We start from the raw sequence: 24,056 nt of genomic DNA on the forward strand, positions 1-24,056 counted from the left end.
TTAGTAGCTCATGAAACGTATTAGCTCATTGTGAATTGGATGAAAGCAGCATGTTTCAAATAAGTTGGAAGTGGAGCAACAAAAGGTTCGAAAAGTACACGGTACTAAAAAGAACGTTTCACCGATCGATTAAAAACATGCCCTTACCGCTCTCTCCCAGAGAGCCCAGTATTTCCAAAATGACATGTCGGCGTTCAGCATCAGGGGCCTGTTTCAGCTGAAATATCAGTACATCTGCAACATCCAGCTGTGCCAGCGCCTCCCTTGCAGAGTCTGCAAACACATGTGGTGTGTAATCAGCTACAGAGTTAGTGACATATCATAATCACAGCAGAACAGCTGCACAGTGAATCGTTCTTTTTTCATTTCTGAAGTATTAGCCCACCTCCCTCTGGGACACCTGGATATGTTAACTGTGTAAGCTGTAATTAGTCACCCCATTAGATCACAGTAGCTAAAAAGAACTGTGGCTAAGGAGGTAGAGCAGTTCAACAGGTCAGTGCTCTGAGCAAGATACTGAACCCTAAATCTCTCCAGGTGCATGCCATATTAATACCAATACATTTGTAACGTACAGTTTGTTGAGTAGTTCGAGTGCTAAAGCATGGCTAAACTCAAATGCTAAATGCTTTCTTCTGTTAAAAGGCTTAAAAAGATTACTCTGGCCTGATGTGGTTACCACAGTGAGTGACAAAGTATTTACTGTGTCAGCCATTTATCTCTGGCATGTTGCTCACAAAAGAAAACCCTCCCTGCTTCATGTTTAGGGTTGCAGGCAGTGTTGGGTGTAACGCGTTACTGTAATTAAGTTACTTTTCCACTGAAAGAGTAGAGTAACTGATTACTGTTCATTTTTAGGTATTTCAATTACAGTTACTTACAATGTACTTGCGTTACATGGTAAAATAATTAAACTGGCTGAATATTTCATTTCAATCATTTGTCTTCTAAACGTAGAAGTAAACTCTGCCGCTTTAACATGGCTGTAGTGCAGCTGCGCGTCATTTCACACCGGTTTGCTGCACAGTCGTTTTCTACAGCGGAAGCTGTCGGACTGAAGCGAGTGGCTGTTTTTTGAGGTGGACATATTCCCGTCTCTTCACTTTTCTGAAACGAGCAGACAAGAACATTACAGTAATATGTAAAAACTATGGGCTGCTGTTCATAGCACGAGTCATCTACTGAAGCGCCTGACACGGAGCATAGACGAACACTTCTGAGCGATCCTTGTTCATCATCCATGGATAACACCGCGGCAACTCCCGCTAGGCAGCAAAACCTGATTTTACTTCAGCAGCGCAGAAAGCGTCTGAAGGTGAGCTTAAAAACGACTGCAGGCTACACTGTGGAAGAGATGCTGCCGCTGCGTACTGCAGAGTCTCCGTCTTTATTCATTATTTAAAGAGTTTAATTTCTATCGTCTGCCACTCGAGGTTTAGAGGGATTCTAAGAAGTATTTGGTTAAATTACTTATTTAGTAATTAAGTTACTTTTCTGACACAGTAATTAGATAAGTATTTAAAATACAATATTGACTAAGTAATTAGTAATGAATTACTTTTTTAAAGTAACTTACCCAACACTGGTTGCAGGCACATTAATTAAAGGCAATGCTGTAGCTGTAAAGAACATGTGTAATCACTAAAGCACTGACGATCAAACTACATCTAACAGCACTTAATACAAATAGTAAATAATCACCCATGTCTGCCAGGTTACACAAGGCCAGCAGACAGACGTTGACCAGTGGATCGTTGTCAGGATACGCCCTCATTATGGAAACGAGTCTGGGGATTACACCACTCTGGACCAACTGGTCCTGCTGGTATGCTAGGTAAAAAAGGTAGGAGACAGAGATAAGTGTTAAGGAATAAAGTGGGAGACCTCTAGATATCCATTTTTATCATTTTGTTAAAAAATGGATCTCAGAGCTTTTTCTCAGGATGCTGACAAGTTCTAAGCGTTTAACGAGAGGCAGTTCTGTGGTACACGGACTGGTTCTTATCGAGCTCAAAAATATACGTGAATGAGGTCGCTTTCTTGTTACCCGGAAGCATATGGCGCAGAGGAGCGCGCACTCAAAAACGGATCCCAACAAATTGGCGCTTTGGCGAGTACGTTTGCTGATAGTAACACCGTGTGATTCAGCTAATAACAGGGATTTCATCATTTGTGAAGCCAGGCTGAAAACACTCAGCAATCTGTGCATTCATGACTGGATGTAATACCTAGCTTAGCTGTAGCATTTGTAGCTGAGGCTTCAGCTTCTGGGTAACGAGGAAATGACGTCATTCACGTAGATTACTGATTGGCAGCGCTAACTCGAAACTTCGAGTGGCTTTTCTCAAAATTTTGAGTTAATAACTTGAAATTTTGAGTTATGGATCCTTTTTTTTTTTTTTTTTTTAGTGGCGGAAATGGGCTTCCATAGAAACTAGTACACTAAGACAGTGTACTGGCAGGCTTACTCTACACCAGTTAACCATGCTTTGAATGCTCCAGCGCACCCTGTGTAATGTTGTTGACTGTGTGCCTGCTTTTATGGCGACAGTCTCACATATTTCAAAGCATAAGTTAGCTCCTATATAACATTTCACGCTATATCAGTCCGATTATGGCAGGATCTGGACAGTTTTGGCAGTCAGGAACAAAAATAGGCATCATGCAGTTATTTTATCTTGCATAGTGCAATAATGGATGCAAAGCAACGCTGCATCTAGGAAACCTGACACATGTTCTGAAAGCAGCTCGCATGACTGATCTGTAGTTGCCTAACATGATGTAGTTACCATGACAAGAATATCATGTAGTTTGGAATTAAGATCTGTCACTCTCTGTAGCCTTCAAAAGAAATCAGACTCATCAGCACACTGAGAACGCCCTGCTGACGGAGCCAGCAGTGTCCCACCAACTCACAGTTGTCAAAGCAGATGCGCCCGATGGCCCTGCCAGAGTTCAGCAGCATTTCTTGGTCATCGCTGTTCAGATGGGGAACCAACACCTTCACCAGGCCTGCCTCGATGCATGGCTCCCTCACTGCAGCTACAACACATGCAAGGACATTAAACCTTGTAAACGCTGGTATATTTTAAATGCTATGTTGCATATGTTACTCAACAGCTATGAAGCAACCTGGTGTTTTAGTCTCATGACGCATCACTGGAGCATAAGCATTTTTTAAAAGCATCACATTTTCAGCCACTCTGTGTGGAATTTAAGTGCATTTTTTCATATCAGAAATAATATTAAAAAAAACACAACAACCTCGTACAGATAAAACGTCAACCCAGTAAGTTGAAAGTGGCACTAAACTAAACCAGTTTGGACGTTTTCTAAAGTGGCTTCATCTGTATAATCCTACACATACTGGCTTTAGGTTACTTAAAAGGGATAAAAATGTTTCCTTATACACTGCAATATATTTTTATTTGATATTTAATAATTATTGTAATTAAAAAAAAACATAGTACAAGGTCCTTAACATGAGTTAAACTGGTTTTAAGGACCTTGTAGAATCCTAAAGCTCTTCAAAGAGAACATGAGACAAGACAAAATAAGGAAGCTTATACTGTACAAACTGTTTTATGAAGCACACCCAATTTTATAGTATTCAAGTGTTCTACCTTCTCGGGCCATCTCTGCCACCACCAAAGCCACCTGGCAGCTCAGACTGCTTTTTCTCTGTAAGGCCTGAGCCAGTATGGGTAGAATACCACTTTTGGCAACGTCGATAGCAGCATCTTTCTCTGTGAATGCAAAAGTCCGTTCATTTAGAATGATAAAATTCACTGTGCAATATGTGATGTTAGTTGAAAAGTGACTCAAAAAGTTGATTCTGTTCATCTGGACGAAGCGTTTTCAGTGGGACAAATGTTTCAGCACTCAGCTGGGGGACTTCTTCAGTCTCAGCTGACTGCAGGTTTCCAACCGTAGGCTACGTCCACACTAGCCCAGATAGATTTGAAAACGCTCCGCGTCCACACTAGTGTTTTCAGTCGTTTTCACAGAGTTGTGCGTCCACACTGAAACGGCCCAAAACGCTTATGTTCCAGTCCTGCGCATGCACAAAAGCGAGTGAGAATTTGAAGAAAAGCTATCTGGAGCATGCAAACTGATATTAATCTTAAACAGGGCTGTCAAAATTGAGAGCAATCAAAACAACTGCTGTATAATGTCCTCCGCTAGCTTTAATTGGTCACTTGACTGCATCAGATGACTAAAATGTGTCATCATTTTAGAAAGTCCGCGTTTTCGAGAACGTTTTGAAAACGCTGTGGTTTTCCTTGAGGAAAACGCCGTCTCAGTGTGGACGGGAGACCAAAGCAGAGAGAAAACGATGCAGTGTGCACGTAGCCTTAGAAACGGTGCATTTGCATAATGACTGAAGCTAGCACCACTGACTAACAATGAGCCGTGAGGTCAGTTTGATGATCTTTAATATGCAAATTGTCACAACTCAATAAACATTGATCAGTGGCCATGAGTACCATTCACAGAGAGTTGGGGAAAGGCTGCAATCACAGCATTGTAAGATGGTGACAGATGTACCCTTGGCCTGACGAGGTGGCTCTTCTGTGCTGTGCCATCTGCTTTGCCAGAGGTCGTTTGGTTTCCCTGATGTATAAATCCTGGAAATCCTCCTGGCGCTTAACAGCGTACACCATGTTACTGTTTGTGCTGAGAGGACCCGATCTTCAGGGTGGACCGGTGTTTTGTGAAAATGCGTCTCAGCTGTTCCAATAGTCCTGACACATAAAGGGTCACTAAAGGTTTTCGCTTCCATCTCTCCTCGGTCGTCTGGAGCTTTCTTCAAGTGCCTTCCCAGTTGGATATTTGTCAAAACTGGGATAACCACATTCACTTAGCACATTCTTGGTATGATGTTCTTCTGCTTCCCTGGCTGCTTTGTCTGTGGGGATGGTATTCCTCTCTGATGACACCCAGTTTGTGCTCCAATGGATGATGAGAGTCAAACCTTAAATACTGATCCGTATGTGTAGGTTTATGGTACTCATTAACGTTTAAATGTCTCCCATTACTGATGGAAATCTCACAGTATAACTTAAGGCTAGCCTGCCATTTATCGACCGAGTTAATGTGATCAGTGAACTCAGCACGTCCTGAAATTTGATTTCCCCCCAGGTGTCATCCACATACCCGAACCAATGACTGGGCGGTGTGCAGGGTAGGATACCAGAGTAAAATGAGTTTGTCTCATATGCTCACCGAACAGCTGGATCTTTGCCTTCTGGAGGACTTTTGTTGCGCAGGCCCTTAACTGAAGATCTCAGTTGCAGACTTTTAGGAGTAATCCTGTTTTGGTGGCAGCTGTAGTCAGCCATCTCTCGTGCTGTTTGCTCGTACTCACGTACTAGCTTTAGGCAGTCCTTGTCAAAGTGGGTTAAAATGTCTTCATGCATGAACATTTCTCCACTCTCTGTGAATGGTACTCATGGCCACTGATCAATGTTTATGACAATTTGCATGTTAATGATCATTAAACATGGCCTAGTGGTGCTAGTTTCAGCCATTATCCAAAGGTACTGTTGATAAGGTTGGAGAAACCTGGAGTCAGCTGAGACTGAAGAAATGTTTCCCACTGAAAACGTCCAGATGAACAGAGTCAACTTCCTGGGATGTGTGTGTTATATGACTTACTCTTTTCTAGCAGCGCAGCCAGCACTGTATCCAAATGAGGCTTGAGCTCTTCTTCAATCAGCTCTGTACTCACACTAATAGCTTTTAACGCCTCACACAGAGAGTCTGCCACACACAACAAGAGTTAGCTGTTAGCTTTAGTAACACGGAAGTCAAGGTGAGCCATGCCATTTTATAGATAGCACACAACTTGAATAAGATTATGATTCTGACAACGAAGCAACTAAAAATTTGCCAACAAGATCTGGAAAATCTGTAGCACTGACAAAATAAGGAGCTGGGTTACCTTGTTACCAACACAAAATCGTAGACAGATACTGGTTAGTGGCTACCAAGCACTAAGTCCTGTATGCCTAACTTGGCATTCAGGTTTAAGTGATCCTATAATTCAATTCAGTTTAATTAAATTTTATTTATACAGCGCCAAATCCCAATAACAGTCACCGCAATGTGCTTTATATTGTAAGGTAAACCCTACTATAATATAAAAAAAAAACCCAACCCAACAATCATATGACCCCCTATGAGCAGCACTTTGGCGACAGTGGGAAGGAAAAACTCCCTTTTAACAGGAAGAAACCTCCAGCAGAACCAGGCTCAGGGAGGGGCGGGGCCATCTGCTGCGACCCGTTTATAACAGGACATTTGTTCGTATCTGTTGACAGGCTAAGCTTACAATTTGTTACATTTGGTTTTATAACCCACAACACAGCAAGGTGTTCATACACACACATAATAAATAGTGATCGTGTTACCTGACATGAAAAATAAAAAAACATACCAACGAATGGCTTCTGGAACCTTAAGAATGAAGTTTGACTGAAAACTTGTTTTGTTGGAGAAATGTTAGACTGAAATGAAAATGGTCCACTTACAGAGAGCTGAATTTAAAGACAACAAAAACCAAAGTGAAAGCATGGAATTTAATTTCATTTATATAGCGCCACAACAACAGTTACCTCAACACGCTTTATATGACAACAATACAAAGAATGCAACAATCAGAAAGCCCAGCTGTTGCACGGCAGTGAGGAAAGACATGTTTTAAAACCCCTCCTTTAACAGGAAGAAACCTCCGACAGAGCGGGGATCAGGGAGGGGCTGCCATCTGCTGCACCTGGTTGGGGATGAAGGACTGATCCTTCACAACCCAGAATGATATACAGTAGATTATACAGCTCCACAGTGAGCAGAGGGTCCGCTACAGGACGCCAGGCTCTTAGGCCACACTTATGAAGTCTGTTTCTGATTGTTTGGTCAGAGACATTCACATCCAATTAGGGCTGCTCGATTATGGCAAAAATGATAATCACGATTATTTTCACTGAAATTGAGATCACGATTATTTGACGATATTTATTTAACCCTTTAAGACCTACTATAGAACCAAGTCCACCAGAGCTTATATTATTTTTTTTACATGCTGTAGTGCCATTTGTGGGAGCATTTCAAGTTGCTATACATCAATACAACTGTTATAGCCCATATTTTAATAATATGTATGCATTAAGTCCATAGTAATTACATAAATTGCAAAAAAGTGCAATAAACTACAAAAAAAATTGAAAATCGCTTTTGTTTTGTTTACATATATTTCTACTTGGAGAAATTTAAGAGGTTTATCCCTCAAAACTTTAAATACAATAAAGTTGCAAAAAATAGTTTCCCACCACAGGAAATTTATTTTGAGTGTCTTCATAGTTTTATTTTGGAGATACAGCAATTTTTATATACTGCAGGAAAAACAAAAAACAATCCTATGCTGCAAATTTGCAAAGAAAACAGCAGGTGCATCATTTCACTGTGGGAAGTGTTACGAACAGCTGATGGAACGGCAAAGCGTGTTTCTGGAATATTATGTTTTTGTTCCTGCAAGCGCTTTTTATGCAATTTTTGCAAAGCTATATGTGGAACGAAACCGTGACCGAGGACAAGCTGATGGCATCAGATGTAAGTACAACTCCTCCGGTTTCGATTAATTGAGCAGCCCTACATCCAATGGCCTGCTGGAGGTCATTTTGTAGGACTCTGGCAGTGCTCATCCTGCTCCTTGTTGCACTGCTGACGGCTTAAAATATAAATATATAATAAAATTCAAAAATAGTGAGAAAACAGTCTGGAAAGATAAGGACTATAAACATTCAAGCTACCCTAATTAATAAAGCTTCATTATAAGCAGAAAAGACACGATGAAAAGCAGAATAATCAACAAAGCAGCAACTGAGAAAAAAGTGACAAACTGGCATTAGAGCTTTAGCCTGCGAGATTGCCGACGTCATTATCCGACAATTAAAAATGTTTTTCCTATTTTCTTCTACAAGTCTTGGCAGCGCTCTTACGGGTATTGTAGCTGATATGATGCTCCACCACATGCAGAACGTATATGAAGAAGCTGCTGGAGACCAGAGCTACTACCACTAAAAACCACACTAGAGTCCTGCCAACAACACAACTTCTTCAAGAAATCATCAGCTGAAAGTCTAACGAGGTCAGAAAGAAAAGCGTCTGGACTTCTTTCAGCTGCATGAAGACGGGACTGGGACTCTCCACCAATTGACTCTTAGAACTGAAGAAGCTTCTTGGATGAGAGGTGAAACGTCTTCAAGCAACTTAAAGAAGTCCAGAAACTTTCCAAGCTCCTTAGACTACGATGACCTGGATGACTGAGAACTTTCGCAGACATCAGCTGAAAGGTTAACAAGAACTGGGGACAAATGTTTAATTACATCAAATATCAGGAGTGAAAATCCTCCTTATTTTTAGAGTGTTTTATAGAGCTTTGTGGACTGGTGCCAGCTGAACTACCTCCAGATCAACGCCAGTAAAACCAAGGAACTGGTGGTAGACTTCCGCAGGCACAAGCATTCTCCACTGCAACCACTGAACATCCAAGGTATGGACATTGAGGCTGTGGACAGCTACAGGTACCTTGGTGTTCATCTGAACAATAGACTGGACTGGACTCATAACTCAGACGCCCTCTACAGGAAAGGGCAGAGCAGGCTGTACCTGCTGCGGAGACTCAGGTCGTTTGGAGTGGAGGGCCCACTCCTGAAGACCTTCTATGACTCTGTTGTGGCTTCTGCTATCTTTTATGGTGTGGTCTGCTGGGGCGGCAGCATCTCTGCTGGGGACAGGAAGAGACTGAACAGGGTGATCCGAAGGGCCAGCTCTGTTCTAGGATGCCCTCTGGACCCAGTGGAGGTGGTGAGTGACAGGAGAACGGCGGCTAAGCTGTCATCCCTGATGGACAACATCTCCCACCCCATGCAGCAGACTGTGACAGCACTGAGCAGCTCCTTCAGTGGGAGACTGCGGCACCCACGGTGTGGGACGGAGAGATTTCGCAGGTCTTTCCTCCCCACTGCTGTCAGACTCCACAACAAAGACTTTAACTGAACAAACACACACATCCACACATGTGCAATAACACTAAGTGCAATAATCCTTTCTGTCATCGTTGTATTTTTACTCAGTTGTATATAGTATTTGTATTTGTATTCTATTTTTATCTTATTGTATATTTATTTTATTCTACTGTATATAGTATTTTATTTTATTCTATTCTGTACAGTTGTGTAGTGTATTTATTCTTATTGTATTCTAATTTTTGCCTCATAACTTTTGCACTGTCCACTTCCTGCTGTGACAAAACAAATTTCCCACGTGTGGGACTAATAAAGGTTATCTTATCTTATCTTATCTACTATTTGCCAAATTCAGCTGAACTCCCACAACAAAATTATATTTCTCCTAATCCTGATCTTGTACAATATATAATACGACTTACATGATGCTATTTTTCCTCTTTTACCCACCAATAAACAAAGTCTTGGTTAAACTTAAACCTTTAAATAAGTATAAAGGAAACAACAGATTTTTCAGGAGCCGTCCAACACTGATGTTTCTGATGTGGTTGGATAAAGTCTGAACAGTTTACACGTGCCAGCAAAGGGCTGTGCACGCTTGCACATTTCTTCAACCAGAGGCACGGAGCATAACTCAATAACAAAGCTAAAGAGCTTCTTAAACACATACAGTCCATTTCAGTCAGACGCACACACAGAGTGCAGATGGTAATCACCTCGGCTAATCCCTATAAAGTCGATTGAAAATAGCCCGGGTGGAGGGGGCTAGGAAACGGATACACACACTTGTATGTCACGATCTAGCCCTCGTGTCCTTCTGCATGTGTAAAGACACTTATAGACTCTTCTGTGCTGAGCACTTGTTACTACAAGCCTCATTCAGCCAGTCGCACACACATTCATACAACCACTTTCTTCTATAGCGTTCATCCACACACACTCAGACGAATGAAGCGCAGGCAACTCGGCATCTTGCCCAAGGATATTTTGACATGCAGACTGCAGTAGCCAGGGAATCGATCCATCAACCTTTGGATTGGTGGACAACCAGCTGAGCAGTCAGGGCGGCACTGTGTGCATGCGTCTGTGTTAAAGCACAGGCCAACAATTTCCTAGTCAGTCTCACAATGTAATGCCAAGAAGTCCCCAGGGTGCCTATATACAAACGTGACTGCATGCATGGACACAATAACAGCAACAACTGGGAAATCCAATCCCATCAGTCCGTCCGCCACTAAATCCTGTCACTGTGATGCTCGTTGTGTTTATTCCACTGTTAGACTCCGCGGTACATTTTGGATAGTACTGGTATTATGATGGTATCTATGAGCAATGAGGACGCAAAGAAATGGTTCATGCCTCAGAGCAGCAGTCAGCAACGCCACAGACCGGAGAAGCCGCTGCACAGACGAGGCTGGTTGTTTGATTGTGTGGCTCAGCTGGTAAGTTTATGTCCATCCACTCCTGAACTGCACAGTGCTGCAATCTTACTGGCCGGTGGCACAAACAACTCACTGTTGCTGGTCTGCAGAGTGGCGCAACAGCACAGTGCACCACGCCGGCTGCAAATCGTTTTACCTTTTATACAGAGCAAGAAAGGATAGAAGCATCACACACACCGAGGATGTAGCTACTCACCAGTGTCTGTCATGGCTGCTGGCTAACTGCCTTCGCCTGCTTGCTAGCACTGAGTGCGCGTCTGTGTGCAGAGAGGCCGCCCTCCCTGATTCAGTCAGGTGTGTCCCGCCTCTCACTCTGCCTGCTTCCCTGTCCTTGCTCTTCCTCCACTAATCCTATTACCTAACTCTCCTTTTCGTTTGCCTCGCTTCACGCTGCCCTTCTCTGCTCCCACTGCGCGTGCGTTGTCTGCTCCCATCGTGTGTTCATTCTTTCTGCCTGACAAATTCAAAGTACAGGTGGTGAAAGAAAAGCTACAAACGAACAAAGACAATTATGTACAATATAACAAGCAAATCACGGTGATATTTACATATTTGATGTTTTTAAAAATATATTTCACTGTTATATATTATTGTATGTATATTTTTATCATATAAAACAAGGGACTAGTTTAGAGACTGATGGTGTAAACATGATATCACATAGAAAAGACTGACAATATCTGCGGAGTTTTTACAAATGAAATACAAATATTTCTCTTTAAATGTTTTGGGAAAACAGGCTATAACTTAAGTGCGTGTCTGTGTGCATTGCCCTTTCTGATTTTTTCTCTTTTTGCATATTTCAGATGGTCAACTTTTAATATTTGACATAAAGAACTCTTGTAAACACAAAATGCAGCGTGTGATAAAAAGGTTATCCAAACCTTCCTGACCTCGTGTGTAAAACAAAAACAAAAGCTGATTGCCCTCGAATAAATGTGTTTGTCACTCTTCATGGCAAAAAAGAAATTTGTAATAACTGGCAATGAGACTTTTTCATCACTGTACAGGAATTTTTGGCCCACTGTTCTTTACAGACGTGTTTTAGTTCACCCACTCTGGAAGGTTTGCCTGGTTAAATCATGCTTCAGTCTGATTTGTGTCCAGACTTTGACTACGCCATCCCAAATCCTCTTTTTGAGCCATTCAGAGGTGGACTTGCTGCTGTGTTTCAGATCGATCACGCTGAATAGCCCAGTGTGTTAAAGATTCATTGTCATATGCACACTAAAGAAACATGTTTCCCCCCAAATTCTTCCTTTGCTGTCTGTAACAAATACCCAAGAGGAGAAAAAACACTTATACAATAGATAAATACAATAAATGATTTAAAAACAATAGAAATAATCATAAAGGATTATACTAAATACAACAAAAAGGGGGGGGGGGGGGGGGGCAAAAAATACACATGCATATACATATATATATGTATCACCTGGATCACCAGTTGAGAAAAAAAAGAGAAAACAAGCATAAAAACCATCGTGATAATCTATGTGTATATATATATCTATGTGGTAAATGGCCTGTATTTGTATAGCGCTTTACACATCCAGTCATCCACACACTGGTGATGGCAGCTACATTAGCCACCCTGGGGCGCACTGACAGAGGCGAGGCTGCCGGACACTGGCACCACCGGGCCCTCTGACCACCACCAGTAGGCAACGGGTGAAGTATCTCGCCCAAGGACACAACGACCGAGACTGTCGGAGCCAAGGCTCGAACCGGCAACCTCCGATTACAAGGCGAACACCCAACTCTTGAGCCACGATCGCCCGATAGCATTGTGCAGCACGTAAGAGCGACAGCGCATAGTGTGCTTTGAGGTAGCAGCCAAGAAAGGTGTAGTTTGTGTCTGTGAGCACCCGTGTGTACACCTGTGAGCATGAGCACGCTTGTATTCAAAAGGTTCCTTCATGTAACGATCTGCTAGAGGGTGTGGGGGGTGTTGTGGAAGTTTTCCATTAAATAAAGCCTGCAGACGAGCGGTAGCTAACATTCTTTAATCAAACACACAAAGGACAGACAACCAAGCTTGATGAAGTCCCTGCATGACCGCGGGGCAGACGGTCAGCAGAGTCTGAGCCCAGCATGGCTCTCAGTTAAATACCTTCTCCAGGAACAAAAGGCAGGACACAGCTGTTTCACACCTCAAGGTTCACACTCCCTTGCTGCCTCCCAGAGTCCTCGAAGACACAAAAGACTCTTCCTGTGGAGTCGTCTGCTTCCCCCAACTTCCTTACTGGACCCCCCACCATTTGTCTTACTGTATGAGTGTGAGACATGTTAAAATCCAGTGGCACCAAGGTATCATACAATAAAATAATGTGATTAATACATAAGTAAAAGAAATTCCTATACAGAGGCCATAGCCCCGTCCCCCAGGGCATGAAGCAGGTATGGAGGAGATCCAGGCTCCAGACATCCAGAGGCCCCCAGAGCATGAAAGTCCAAGGAAGACCAACGGAGGGGCAACCACGCCACTCTCCTGGAAAGAGCTGAGGAGAGGCCCGGGCGAGGGGTCACCCAGCACCCACGGAGCAGAAGCCAGAGGGGGTTGCAGTGACGTGCCCCTGAGCTCCACCGGCAGCCAGCTGTGCCAGAGGGGACTGAGCCGCAGGCCCAGAGGCCGAGGGCACCCCACCCCCCAAAGGGGCCCGACCGAGCCACAGGCGCCAGGCCCCGACAAGCAGCCACCGGGAGCCGGTGCATACCTGAGTACCCAGGCGCGGACACCAAGAACCACCAAAGCACCGATGTCTGAGGGCGTCAGCCACCGGCAGGGAGAGTGGGGAGACCAGACCATATAGACACAGACATGCCTCCCCTGCACCCTGGTGACACACCTGCACCCCAAGGCCCTGCATGTGTGGGTGATTGTGGTGGAGCGGGAAGAGGGAGACAGGTGGGGGTTAGGCAAGTGGCCCCTCCCTGGGGCCAGCTCCCCCTACTGACCCCAGTAGGCACCCCCGCTCTCTGGAACCCACCAAGACCAGGGGGCCCAGGCTCATCTGGACCGGGGTCCACAGAAGCACCGCCCAGCCCCACAGAATCTGGAGCAGCCCACCCGACCCCACCACAGAGAAAACTGTACCCACCCCATCATCCACTCATCTCCCAGACTACCCAAGACAATAGACACCCAGGTTAAGTTCATTATCCTCTTCTCCTATATCTCTCCCCCACTCTCACTCTCTGGGGGAGAGTTTACATTTCGAATGCTTCAGCTTCAGGAACTGTACTGGAATCTGTGCTGCTGCAGGAACTAAAACAGGGAAGACTTAGGCTACGTTCACACTGCAGGCGAAAGCGCATCAAATCAGATTTTTTGACCCTATGCGACCCATCTATCTGATCATGGTGTGACAGTGTGAACAGCACAAATCCAATATTTTCAAATCCGATCTGGGTCACTTTCATATGTGGTGCTGAATCCGATACATATCTGATGTTTCAGAAAGCGACTGCTGTTTGATGGTCATGTTGCATTAAATCCGTCTTTTACGTCACTGACACAAGACAGACGCCAACTATCAGTGCCGGAGAAGACATCGTGAACGCTTCCTGGCCATCCGGTGTAGATGTCAGTGAAACTGTTGGGAAGACAACGTTGGAGAAACGTGAACATTTTATTTGTTCTGTATAATCTGCAGAGTCTGACAGAAATCTGCAGCTATCCTTTGAAGCACCGCTCCTCTCTAAAACAGCAATAAGGATCATTATTAGGTTATTTACATTATTAAGTCACATTAAATCCGTCTTTTACGTCACTGACACAAGACAGACGCCAATTATCAGCGCCGGAGAAGACAAACGAGAAAGCATGGTGGCGGAAACTGGAGACGGAGCGAGTCAAGGGCCACTCACTGGTTCCGACTCCATGTCCATATATACCTCTGCACCGAGGTAGCAGCCACTGCTCCAAACAAGGCCACTGTTAAAGCACGGGCTCTCTGTTTTCTCAGTGTCCTTCTTTCTCTAATGAATTTGTCAAAATTCTGTCGGTTACGACTGTGCACAAATTGATAGATTCCTGCAACAACACCTACCAGCTCTGTAGCCGCCATTTTTACTTCCGTAAACAGAGCACGTTGTGTGTGACGTCTTCTTTTGCGCATGCGGGCCGCTTTGAGGACCGTGAACCGTTCACACTAGAGCGCGTTTGCTGTCACATTTTATTTGTAGTGTGAGCAACATGACAAAAAAAATCGGATTTGATCAAAAATTGGAATTGAGCATAAAGACCTGCAGTGTGAACGTAGCCTAAGAGGCATGGCTGTGAGGATTGCCTGTTCCTGTCTATAAAGCTTAGTTTGGTTCAAAGCTGGTACAAAGGATTGTGCGTATAAGGTAATGTCCTCTGCTACCTGTTGAGTGGGCATCTGTAATCCTGACTAATGGTCAGCAGCACTTATTAGTTTTATCAGTTTCATAAAATATACTATACTAATGATTTACAACTCTGATTAATTGAATGAGTTACTATTGTCAAATACCACTGCTGCTAATAACAATAAAAATAAATAATGATGATAATAATCATGTATCAGAAGTAAAGGACCTGTCAAGACTGCGGGCAGCAGATCATGTAGAGTGCAGAGTGAGGGCAGGAAATGAACTTAACGAAAAGTGAACCATTTAATGATTCTAAAACAGTACAAAGATAAGAAAACCAATCAAAAATGAGAAACTAAAGAGAAAACCTGAACTGAAAAAACTGTAGAGGCTGGGAAACTCTGGGAACACGGATCCTGAGCGACACAGGGATAGAGGAACAGACGCTCTCACAGAGGAAACATTATATACATGTGACTAGAGTCACTAACGAAGTGGAGACATATGGGAACGCAACAAGAATATTTATTTATTATTTATGCATTTATTACTCTTCTAATGAATTCTACCCGTGTCCACCAGGGCTGGGGAGTGACCTGCAGTTTCACGCTCCTTCCACCGGATGGAGCCAGAGAGTACTTTAGCTCAGTCCTACCACTTTTTTTCCTTTTAGCTGTAATACCCTCTTTTGCACACACGGTGTCACACTCTAACAAATAAAGACCCGTGTGTACCACTTCTTCCTTTTTTCTCAGTTCTGTGGTACAGTGAGTTGAATCATTCGCCACAACTAATACAAAGCCATATCTCCATGCACGCTGGTGATTAGTGATGTGCCATACCACTGATCTCCTTTCTGATCCGATACCGAGTAAAATTCAGGGTGGTATCGATGACACTGATCCGATACCGATACTTTGTGCAAAAACTTAATGTGTTATTGTATTTCAGATTATAGCTTCGTAATGATTGCAGGACATCAGACTGCTTGTTCTTATTGTTTAATTATGAAGAATTATCATATAGAAATAAAGAACCTGAAGCTGTGTGTCGATGCTATTTGAACACACATATGTTGTCATTTAACATGTAGATACTTACCTGGACGCTTCAACAAAAACCTTCAACATTCACACTTTCCCTCGTTCACAGCAGTGCTGTGCCACACTACACATTTTGGTATCGATCCAGTACCAAGTAAATACAGGGCCAGTACTGTCGATGTGACTCAGGCAGCTAAATGGGGGAGAGTAGTGTGCCACGATTAATGAGACGAATTCTCAACTAGCAAATTGTGAAACATTTTAAACAGAAACTGGGTTTTTGGAGACCTGGAATGTTTTTGTGTCTTTCAGCACACAAAAAGCTTTGGACATTTTTCATAGTGCATGTTGGAGGTTTATTTTTCCCAAAGACATAATTAACACAGTTCAGCGGGCTACACACTGAAGGATAAAAGCAATGTATCGATCCGATACCAATACTAGTGTTGGTATCGATACTATCGATATTGATCCGCACATCTCTGGAGAAATCGGTTCAAGCTGACGCGCTCAGAAGGCACCTCCATTAAAAGCAGTGGGCCCATGGGCACTTTAGGACTTTCCATTTGGTTCTCACACTCAGGGCAGGGCGTGCACCATCGGAAAATCCGCCTGGAAAGTTATTTCCCGGTAGATTGTTAGCACCAACAACTGGGTATTTTCCTCTTGCGTGCGAGTATCACCATCAATTTTCATCACTTGGTCAAAGGCTGAGTGTAATATGTCATCACGAGACTGCTCTAGAGGAAAAGTGAAAGTGAAGGAGTGAATTACTGCAGCTGTTTCAGCGTCACATGCAGCTGAGTGCAGCAAAGTTGCTACACACTCCTATAGGTCGGGAATGCATCAAAACACACTGCCCCAACAGGTGATTAAACCCTGGCCAATGCTTTGCCAGAATTAAGGGACGCATTAGGCAGGCGCTAACTGCAGCTGTAACTCTACACGTTTGAGTTTCACAAACACGGTCAGTTCTGTACTCAGGTAAGGATCTCTCCTAGTGGTGAGACAGTTAATTAAACTCAGGTGAGCAGGAACAAAGGATGGGAAGCAAAAAAGAAAGGATCACCTCTGCAAGACAAGGGCGTGGTTCGCTGCACACTCTCACACAGACAGAGAGGGAGAGAGCAAGAGGAGAAGAGACAGAAGGGCAGAGGAGCTTTGCAACACAGTCCTCTTTGGTAACATCTGGTGGCCACAAATATGAAGAGCAGTTTGAATGTGAGTGTATCACTGAAAGCCCTGGCAGCCAAAGCCTACTGCAACATGACTAAGAGAGGATACACATTTCTTTTTATACATTTTTTTTTAGAAATTGCCCACTCTGCTGTGGACACCTTCAGTCTATATATATATATCTATATATATATATCTATATATACCCTCAGAAGGTCTGCTAGATGATGTTAATGCAGCACTACGGACGATACCTACAACCACGATTACCGACACTAACAAGCTGATCTACAATACGGCAGCAGTGATCAGTGAGATGCTTGGCTACAAGTTGAACAGCGACAAGGGGCAGTACCCTCCATGGAGAAGGAGGCTAGAGGGCAAGATCAAAGTAGCACGGAGGGAGGTTAGCCAACTAACGGAGTTGCAGAAAGGTGCGACAAATAAGGTGCATAAGAAATACAGCAAGCTGTCCATACCTGAGGCCTTGGAAACTGCCAAGCAAAGACTCACAGCCTTGGCCAGCCGCTTGAGGAGGTACACCAGAGAGATAGAAGGCAGGAGAATAAACCAGCTGTTCTCCACAGAACCAGCAAAGGTGTACTCTCAGTGGCAAGGGAACAATAAGAGAACAGCACCACCAAGGCTGGAGACGGAGCAATACTGGAAGAGCATATGGGAGAAGGATGCAACCCATAACGGCAATGCTCAGTGGCTAGGGGATCTGAGGGCAGACCACAGCGACCTCCCTGAACAGGGTCCAGTAACCATCACAGTGGCAGATATCCAAGAAAGGGTCTCCAGTATGAAGAGTTGGACAGCACCAGGGCCCAACATGGTTCACGCCTACTGGCTGAAGAAGCTGACTGCACTCCACGAGCGTCTGGCAGCACAAATGAACCAGCTGCTAGTTAACGAGGGACACCCGGAATGGCTAACTGAAGGCCGGACGGTCCTGATCCCCAAGGACCCCAAGAAGGGACCGGTCCCCTCCAACTACCGACCAATAACCTGCCTCAGTACTACATGGAAGCTCCTGTCAGGCATCATATCGGCTAAGATGAACAGGCACATGGGTCAATACATGAGCGGGACACAGAAAGGAATTGGCAAGAATACCAGAGGCGCAAAACACCAGCTACTGGTAGACAGAACAATCAGCCGAGACTGCAAAACCAGACTGACCAACCTGTGCACTGCCTGGATTGATTACAAGAAGGCCTATGACTCAATGCCCCACAGCTGGATACTGGAATGCCTAGAATTGTACAAGATCAATGGGACCCTAAGAGCCTTCATCAGGAACTCAATGGGGATGTGGCGTACAACACTAGAGGCCAACTCCAAGCCCATAGCACAAGTTACCATCAAGTGCGGGATCTACCAAGGAGATGCTCTGTCCCCACTGCTGTTCTGCATAGGCCTGAACCCCCTCAGTGAGATCATTAACAAGACTGGCTACGGATACCGACTACGGAACGGAGCAGTTGTCAGCCACCTCCTGTACATGGATGACATCAAGCTGTATGCCAAGAGTGAACGAGACATCGATTCACTGATCCACACTACCAGGCTATACAGCAATGACATTGGAATGTCGTTCGGACTGGAGAAGTGTAGTCGGATGGTAACAAAGAGAGGGAAGGTAGTCAGAACTGAGGGGATTGAACTACCAGAAGGCAACATTGCAGACATAGAGGACAGTTACAAGTACCTGGGGATCCCGCAGGCAAATGGGAACCATGAAGAGGCCGCTAGAAAGACTGCAACCACCAAGTACCTGCAGAGGGTCAGGCAAGTCCTGAGGAGTCAGCTGAATGGTAAGAACAAGATCCGGGCCATCAACACATACGCCCTGCCCGTGATCAGGTACCCTGCTGGGGTAATAGGCTGGCCAAAGGAGGAGATAGAAGCCACTGACATAAAGACAAGAAAGCTCCTTACCATGCATGGAGGGTTTCACCCCAAGTCCAGCACCCTGAGGCTGTACGCTAAGCGGAAGGAAGGGGGCCGGGGACTGGTGAGTGTCAGCACCACAGTCCAGGATGAGACAACGAACATCCAAGAATACATTGGGAAGATGGCCCCAACTGACCGAGTGCTCAGTGAATACCTCAGGCAGCAGAAACCCAAGAAAGAGGAGGGAGACGAGGAACCATCATGGAAGGACAGGCCCCTGCACGGTATGTACCACCGGCAGATAGAGGAGGTGGCTGATATCCAGAAATCCTACCAGTGGCTGGACAAAGCTGGACTGAAAGACAGCACAGAGGCACTAATCATGGCAGCACAAGAACAAGCTCTGAGCACAAGATCCATAGAGGCTTGGGTCTATCACACCAGGCAAGACCCCAGGTGCAGGCTGTGTAAAGATGCCCCAGAGACAATCCAGCACATAACAGCAGGGTGCAAGATGCTAGCAGGCAAGGCATACATGGAACGCCATAACCAAGTGGCCGGCATAGTGTACAGGAACATCTGTGCCGAGTATAACCTGGAAGTCCCGAGGTCAAAATGGGAGATGCCCCCAAGGGTGGTGGAGAATGACCGAGCTAAGATCCTGTGGGACTTCCAGATACAGACGGACAAAATGGTGGTGGCTAACCAACCGGACATAGTGGTGGTAGACAAACAGAAGAAGACGGCCGTAGTGATCGATGTAGCGGTTCCGAATGACAGCAATATCAGGAAGAAGGAACACGAGAAGCTGGAGAAATACCAAGGGCTCAGAGAAGAGCTGGAGAGGATGTGGAGGGTGAAGGTAACGGTGGTCCCCGTGGTAATCGGAGCACTAGGTGCGGTGACTCCCAAGCTAGGCGAGTGGCTCCAGCAGATCCCGGGAATAACATCGGAGATCTCTGTCCAGAAGAGCGCAGTCCTGGGAACAGCTAAGATACTGCGCAGGACCCTCAAGCTCCCAGGCCTCTGGTAGAGGACCCGAGCTTGAAGGATAAACCGCCCGCAGGGGCGTGCTGGGTGTATATATATATATATATATATATATATATATATATATATATAGAGAGAGAGAGAGAGAGAGAGAGAGAGAGAGAGAGAGAGAGATATAGAGATAGATAGACAGACAGACAGACAGACAGACAGACAGACAGACAGACAGATAGATAGATAGATAGATAGATAGATAGATAGATAGATAGATAGATAGATAGATAGATAGATAGATAGATAGATAGATAGATAGATAGATAGATAGATAGATAGATAGATAGATAGATAGATACCAAAACAGATAAAAGATTACGTTTACTTATGAACAGGTGGAAGGTCATCACTGCTTCCATGTCCCATTATGTCGCGTACTGGTTCGCTATCTCTTTCACCAAATCACCACCTAAACACACATCAGATCGTGACAATGATTCACAAGTCAGCTGATCACCTGACAGCTGAACCAAGCCTTGACACAATGCTTCTGAAGCTCAGCCTCAGCTTCAAACAGGTCATGACTATAACCTAGGTACTCCCAAGGTTTAGTATATTGTTGTGAAGTTGGAAAATGATCCTGGAAAAATTGTGAATAATATAAAGTTCGAATAATTGTCACATTGTGGTGTGATCTTGACCCGATTTTCACCAAAGTTAAATCAGCTCCAGCTGGTATTGGTATCTTGAAAAAAAAAAGTGGTCTGCTAACAGACAGACAGACAACCAAACTGAAGTGAATACATGCTCCAGCCCTTTGGGGGGAAATTACACTGACAGAATGTGTTGAAACATGTTCTGAAGTGTGTGAGCCGACGGGGAGTTAACAGGAAAGAGTTTCACCAGGGGTTTAAAGAGTGGATTTACCAGTTTTTTAACTAATGAGTAAAGTGTGTGCGTTTTCAAAATGAAATTGTAGTTTTTGTGAAAGTTTTAAAAGATTATCTAAAATACAGAAAGCAGTTTGAACGCACACTTTCCTTTAACGAGTCAGGGTTCATCTCTGATAGTGATGAACAAAGAATTATTTAGCTGTCTCTTTGTTGTTCTGAGATATTCCTCCTGCCCTCTCGTTCACACGTTCCGCTCGCAGCTATTTTCAGACAGAGAGCTTCAAAAGGCTGAAGAGTGGAGTCTGAGTACAGCCAGTCCTGCAGCTAAGGTGACATTTCAGATTATGTCTCATGATTTCCTCATATATTTTTACAGTATGACTGTATGGGTGTGTTATTTACTCTGAAAGCTGTTGTTACAAAGCTGGCACATGATACCACGCACCGTACCAGTGTTATTTGTGCTGATGCCGCCTCCCTCAGACAACAGCAGATGTTAAGACTTGTCCTGCATTCTCTCTGAACACCATGTAGACATAGACCAAGTAGAAGAGAAGCCGAGCACATACTGAGGATCGAGGAAGGCGAGGCAGAATGAGACCAAATGACTGTAGTGATGGACATCTACTTCGCCACCTTAAAAATGTTCTTCAGATTAAATTAATGTATCTTAGTGATGTGCACTCCACTTATAATCTGACATTCCTTTAGTTTTTTTTCAACGCGAGGGGTCTTGAGTACTCCATTAGGCAAAATCTGTGTTTCTATTCTGTAAAGGGCAAGTAGATGACAGCATGTTAATTTCAGCAACGCATATCGGTTGAACATTAAGATTTGACATCAGAACATTTTCACTTACAACACAAATATTTAATTCAATTTCAGGGCAAGTGGAATAAGACCGTACAGCCACCCAAGATTTAGTCTGATTGACCCAAAACCAACAATAATAATAACAAGAAAAACAGGAAAGTGATATGCTGATTAAACCTGCATTAATTGTTCTGTGTAGACAAGAAAATAGAGAAGCACAGAAAGCCTCTAGTGTGGATGCAGATCACCTGATTGAGTGGCGTGATGTTCTGGGCTGAACTCCACAGACTTACGGAGCGTGCTTGGAACATCAATAAAATACTGTAGACTGTCCAGGTCTTGTTTGCAGTCCTCCAGAGTGCTGAAGTCGAATAAAGTATGGCTAAAATCCTTATTTTTCTTATCTTCACAGGTGTCAAACTGGCAGAGAAAATTAGTGACCCATAGGGCAAAGGAATAAAACAGTCTTATCAAACTTTCTTTGAACTTTGTTGAACAGTTTTAACTGAAATTAAGCTGCAAGTCTCTACCAGCTTTGCACATCCACAGATTGTAATTTTCACCCATTCTTCTTTCCAAACTAGGTCCACTTTACTCTTTTTTTGGATGATAGATTGAACAGTGCTCTTTGAGATGTTTAAAACTTGGGGTTTGTTTTTGTTTTTATAACTTCTCCACACTTTCATCCCTGACCCCCTTAGATGTGTTCCTCAGTCTTGGTGGTGGTGCTGTTTGTTTACTAATGTTCTCTCACAAACATCTGAGGCCTTCACAGATCAGCTGGATTCATACTGGGTATCAAAGGAAGCTTAATAAATAATCACATCACATCTGTCAAACTTTTATTTGTAAAACATTTTAAACTCCCTGTAGTATTTTCCTTCCACTTCACAATTCCACAGTACTTTGTGTTGGTTTATCATGATATCCTAAACAAATACAGGTGTGTGGTAGTAATATGACTAAATGTGAGTTTTCTCCTTGGAAAGCTCCCATGGACGCCTGGGTTTTGTGACCTCCTGGATGAATCATCAGTGCAATCTTGGAGTAATTTGGTTTGGGAAGGTTCTCTTCTGTTCCAGGTTTTCTCCATTTGTGGACAGAGCTGGACTGAGTAACTGTTGGGAATCACTTTTATCTTTAAGGCTAATATCTCATAATTAGCACCACATATTTGTATTTATACTTCTTCTCTAAGGACTTTGGGGGGAAGGGTATGTCTCACTATTGAAAGCACCAGAAGGTAAACGTGATTGCAAATTGCTTGGTTGGCCTTACAAACACTGACAGCTGACCATTCCTTGATTTTCATTAGATTACCCAGTTAAATCTCTTAATGCAGCTGACTCATTCCTGGCCTTTGCGGTGAGCTCGCGCTCCAACAGAGTATAGTGTGGAAGAAATGGGGAAATGGTGGAGCTGTAAAATTGAGAATAAATGCAGCAAAGTGTGTCAGATGAACCGACGTGTTAGAAGTCAGGGCTGCAGCAGCAGCTGCACCATCAACTGTAGCAGCAACAACAAGGCTCACAGGAGGCTGCTGTTACTAGCACCAGCTGTGCAGAAGCACCCATGGTCCCAACAAAAGTGTGAGGAGGATACAGAGGAAGGTGAAATTAATGTTGTGAAAAATAAATGGAGGGAAACAATTATGAGTGGAAAGATTCGGGTAAAATGAATGTCTACTTTGACCAAGAACCATTCCTAATAGCTATAGCATGGCTTAGAAAGATATCCTATCCCAACAACTGACAATCAAACAAAATTAAATCTTTTAGCCTGCTTCAGTTTGTCAGACAGGTTCTGCTTAAGGGATTTCTTGATTCAGCAGGTGTGGCAGTACTCACACCTGAAACTGATCTGAGCTTTCCAAAATATATTGTTATTTAAAGAAATTCAGAATTTAACAAGGTTAGGCACTTTGTCACATGGGCGGGTAGATGGATAGCGTTTTTCCTTCAATAAATGAAACCATCATCAAAAAGAGTCTGCATTTTGTATTTACTAGGGTTCAGAGATGGGCAGTAATAATAATAATAATAATAATAATAGATTTTATTTATGAGCGCCTTTCAAGTCACCCAAGGACACTTTACAATAGGATAAAACACTTAGTAAAACAATGGCAGAATAAGAACAATAAAACAAAAGCACAAGATAAAATGAACAAACAGTGGATTCACAGTGAATATGCAGATTTGAACAGATGAGCTTTGAGTTGGGATTTAAACTGGGAGAGAACCAGTGTTTCTTATTTCTGGGAGCAGAGCAGCTGTAAGCTCTGCTTCCCACGGTGGTGAGGCGGAAGGAAGGTACAGCAAGCTGGATAGAAGAAGAAGAACGAAGTGAACGGGCAGAACAGGTGGTGGTTAACAGGTCAGAAAGGTAAGAAGGAGCAAGGTTATGAAGGGCCTTGAAGGTGAGCAGAAGTCTGAAAATTAT

At 43.8% G+C, this 24,056-nt stretch overlaps 1 protein-coding gene across 6 annotated transcripts in view; it reads right to left on the reverse strand.

Annotated features, from left to right (window-relative positions):
- Positions 1-10,888, reverse strand: part of LOC146656471 (rap1 GTPase-GDP dissociation stimulator 1-B) — a 28,260-nt gene extending 17,372 nt beyond the window's left edge. For 4 of the 6 annotated variants that reach the window (XR_014914248.1, XM_085427198.1, XM_085427199.1 and 1 more), the window contains exons 1-6: positions 10,665-10,888; positions 5,659-5,763; positions 3,624-3,746; positions 2,917-3,042; positions 1,702-1,830; positions 148-273 (exon numbers count right to left, since the gene is read on the reverse strand). Coding sequence is in view for 4 of the 6 variants with exons in the window: in XM_085427198.1 (XP_085283324.1) it covers positions 148-273; positions 1,702-1,830; positions 2,917-3,042; positions 3,624-3,746; positions 5,659-5,763; positions 10,665-10,677 (622 nt within the window). In the remaining 2 variants the exon portion in view is untranslated. The remainder of the gene's footprint in view (positions 1-147; positions 274-1,701; positions 1,831-2,916; positions 3,043-3,623; positions 3,747-5,658; positions 5,764-10,664) is intronic. The other 2 variants (XR_014914247.1, XM_085427196.1) reach the window with 1 other exon arrangement.
- Between the last annotated feature and the right edge of the window lie 13,168 nt (positions 10,889-24,056).

This window comes from Rhamphochromis longiceps, linkage group LG13, assembly GCF_057381845.1.
Source record: "Rhamphochromis longiceps isolate RC_006_pf linkage group LG13, R_longiceps_female_GT1.1, whole genome shotgun sequence".
Lineage (NCBI taxonomy): Eukaryota > Metazoa > Chordata > Actinopteri > Cichliformes > Cichlidae > Rhamphochromis > Rhamphochromis longiceps.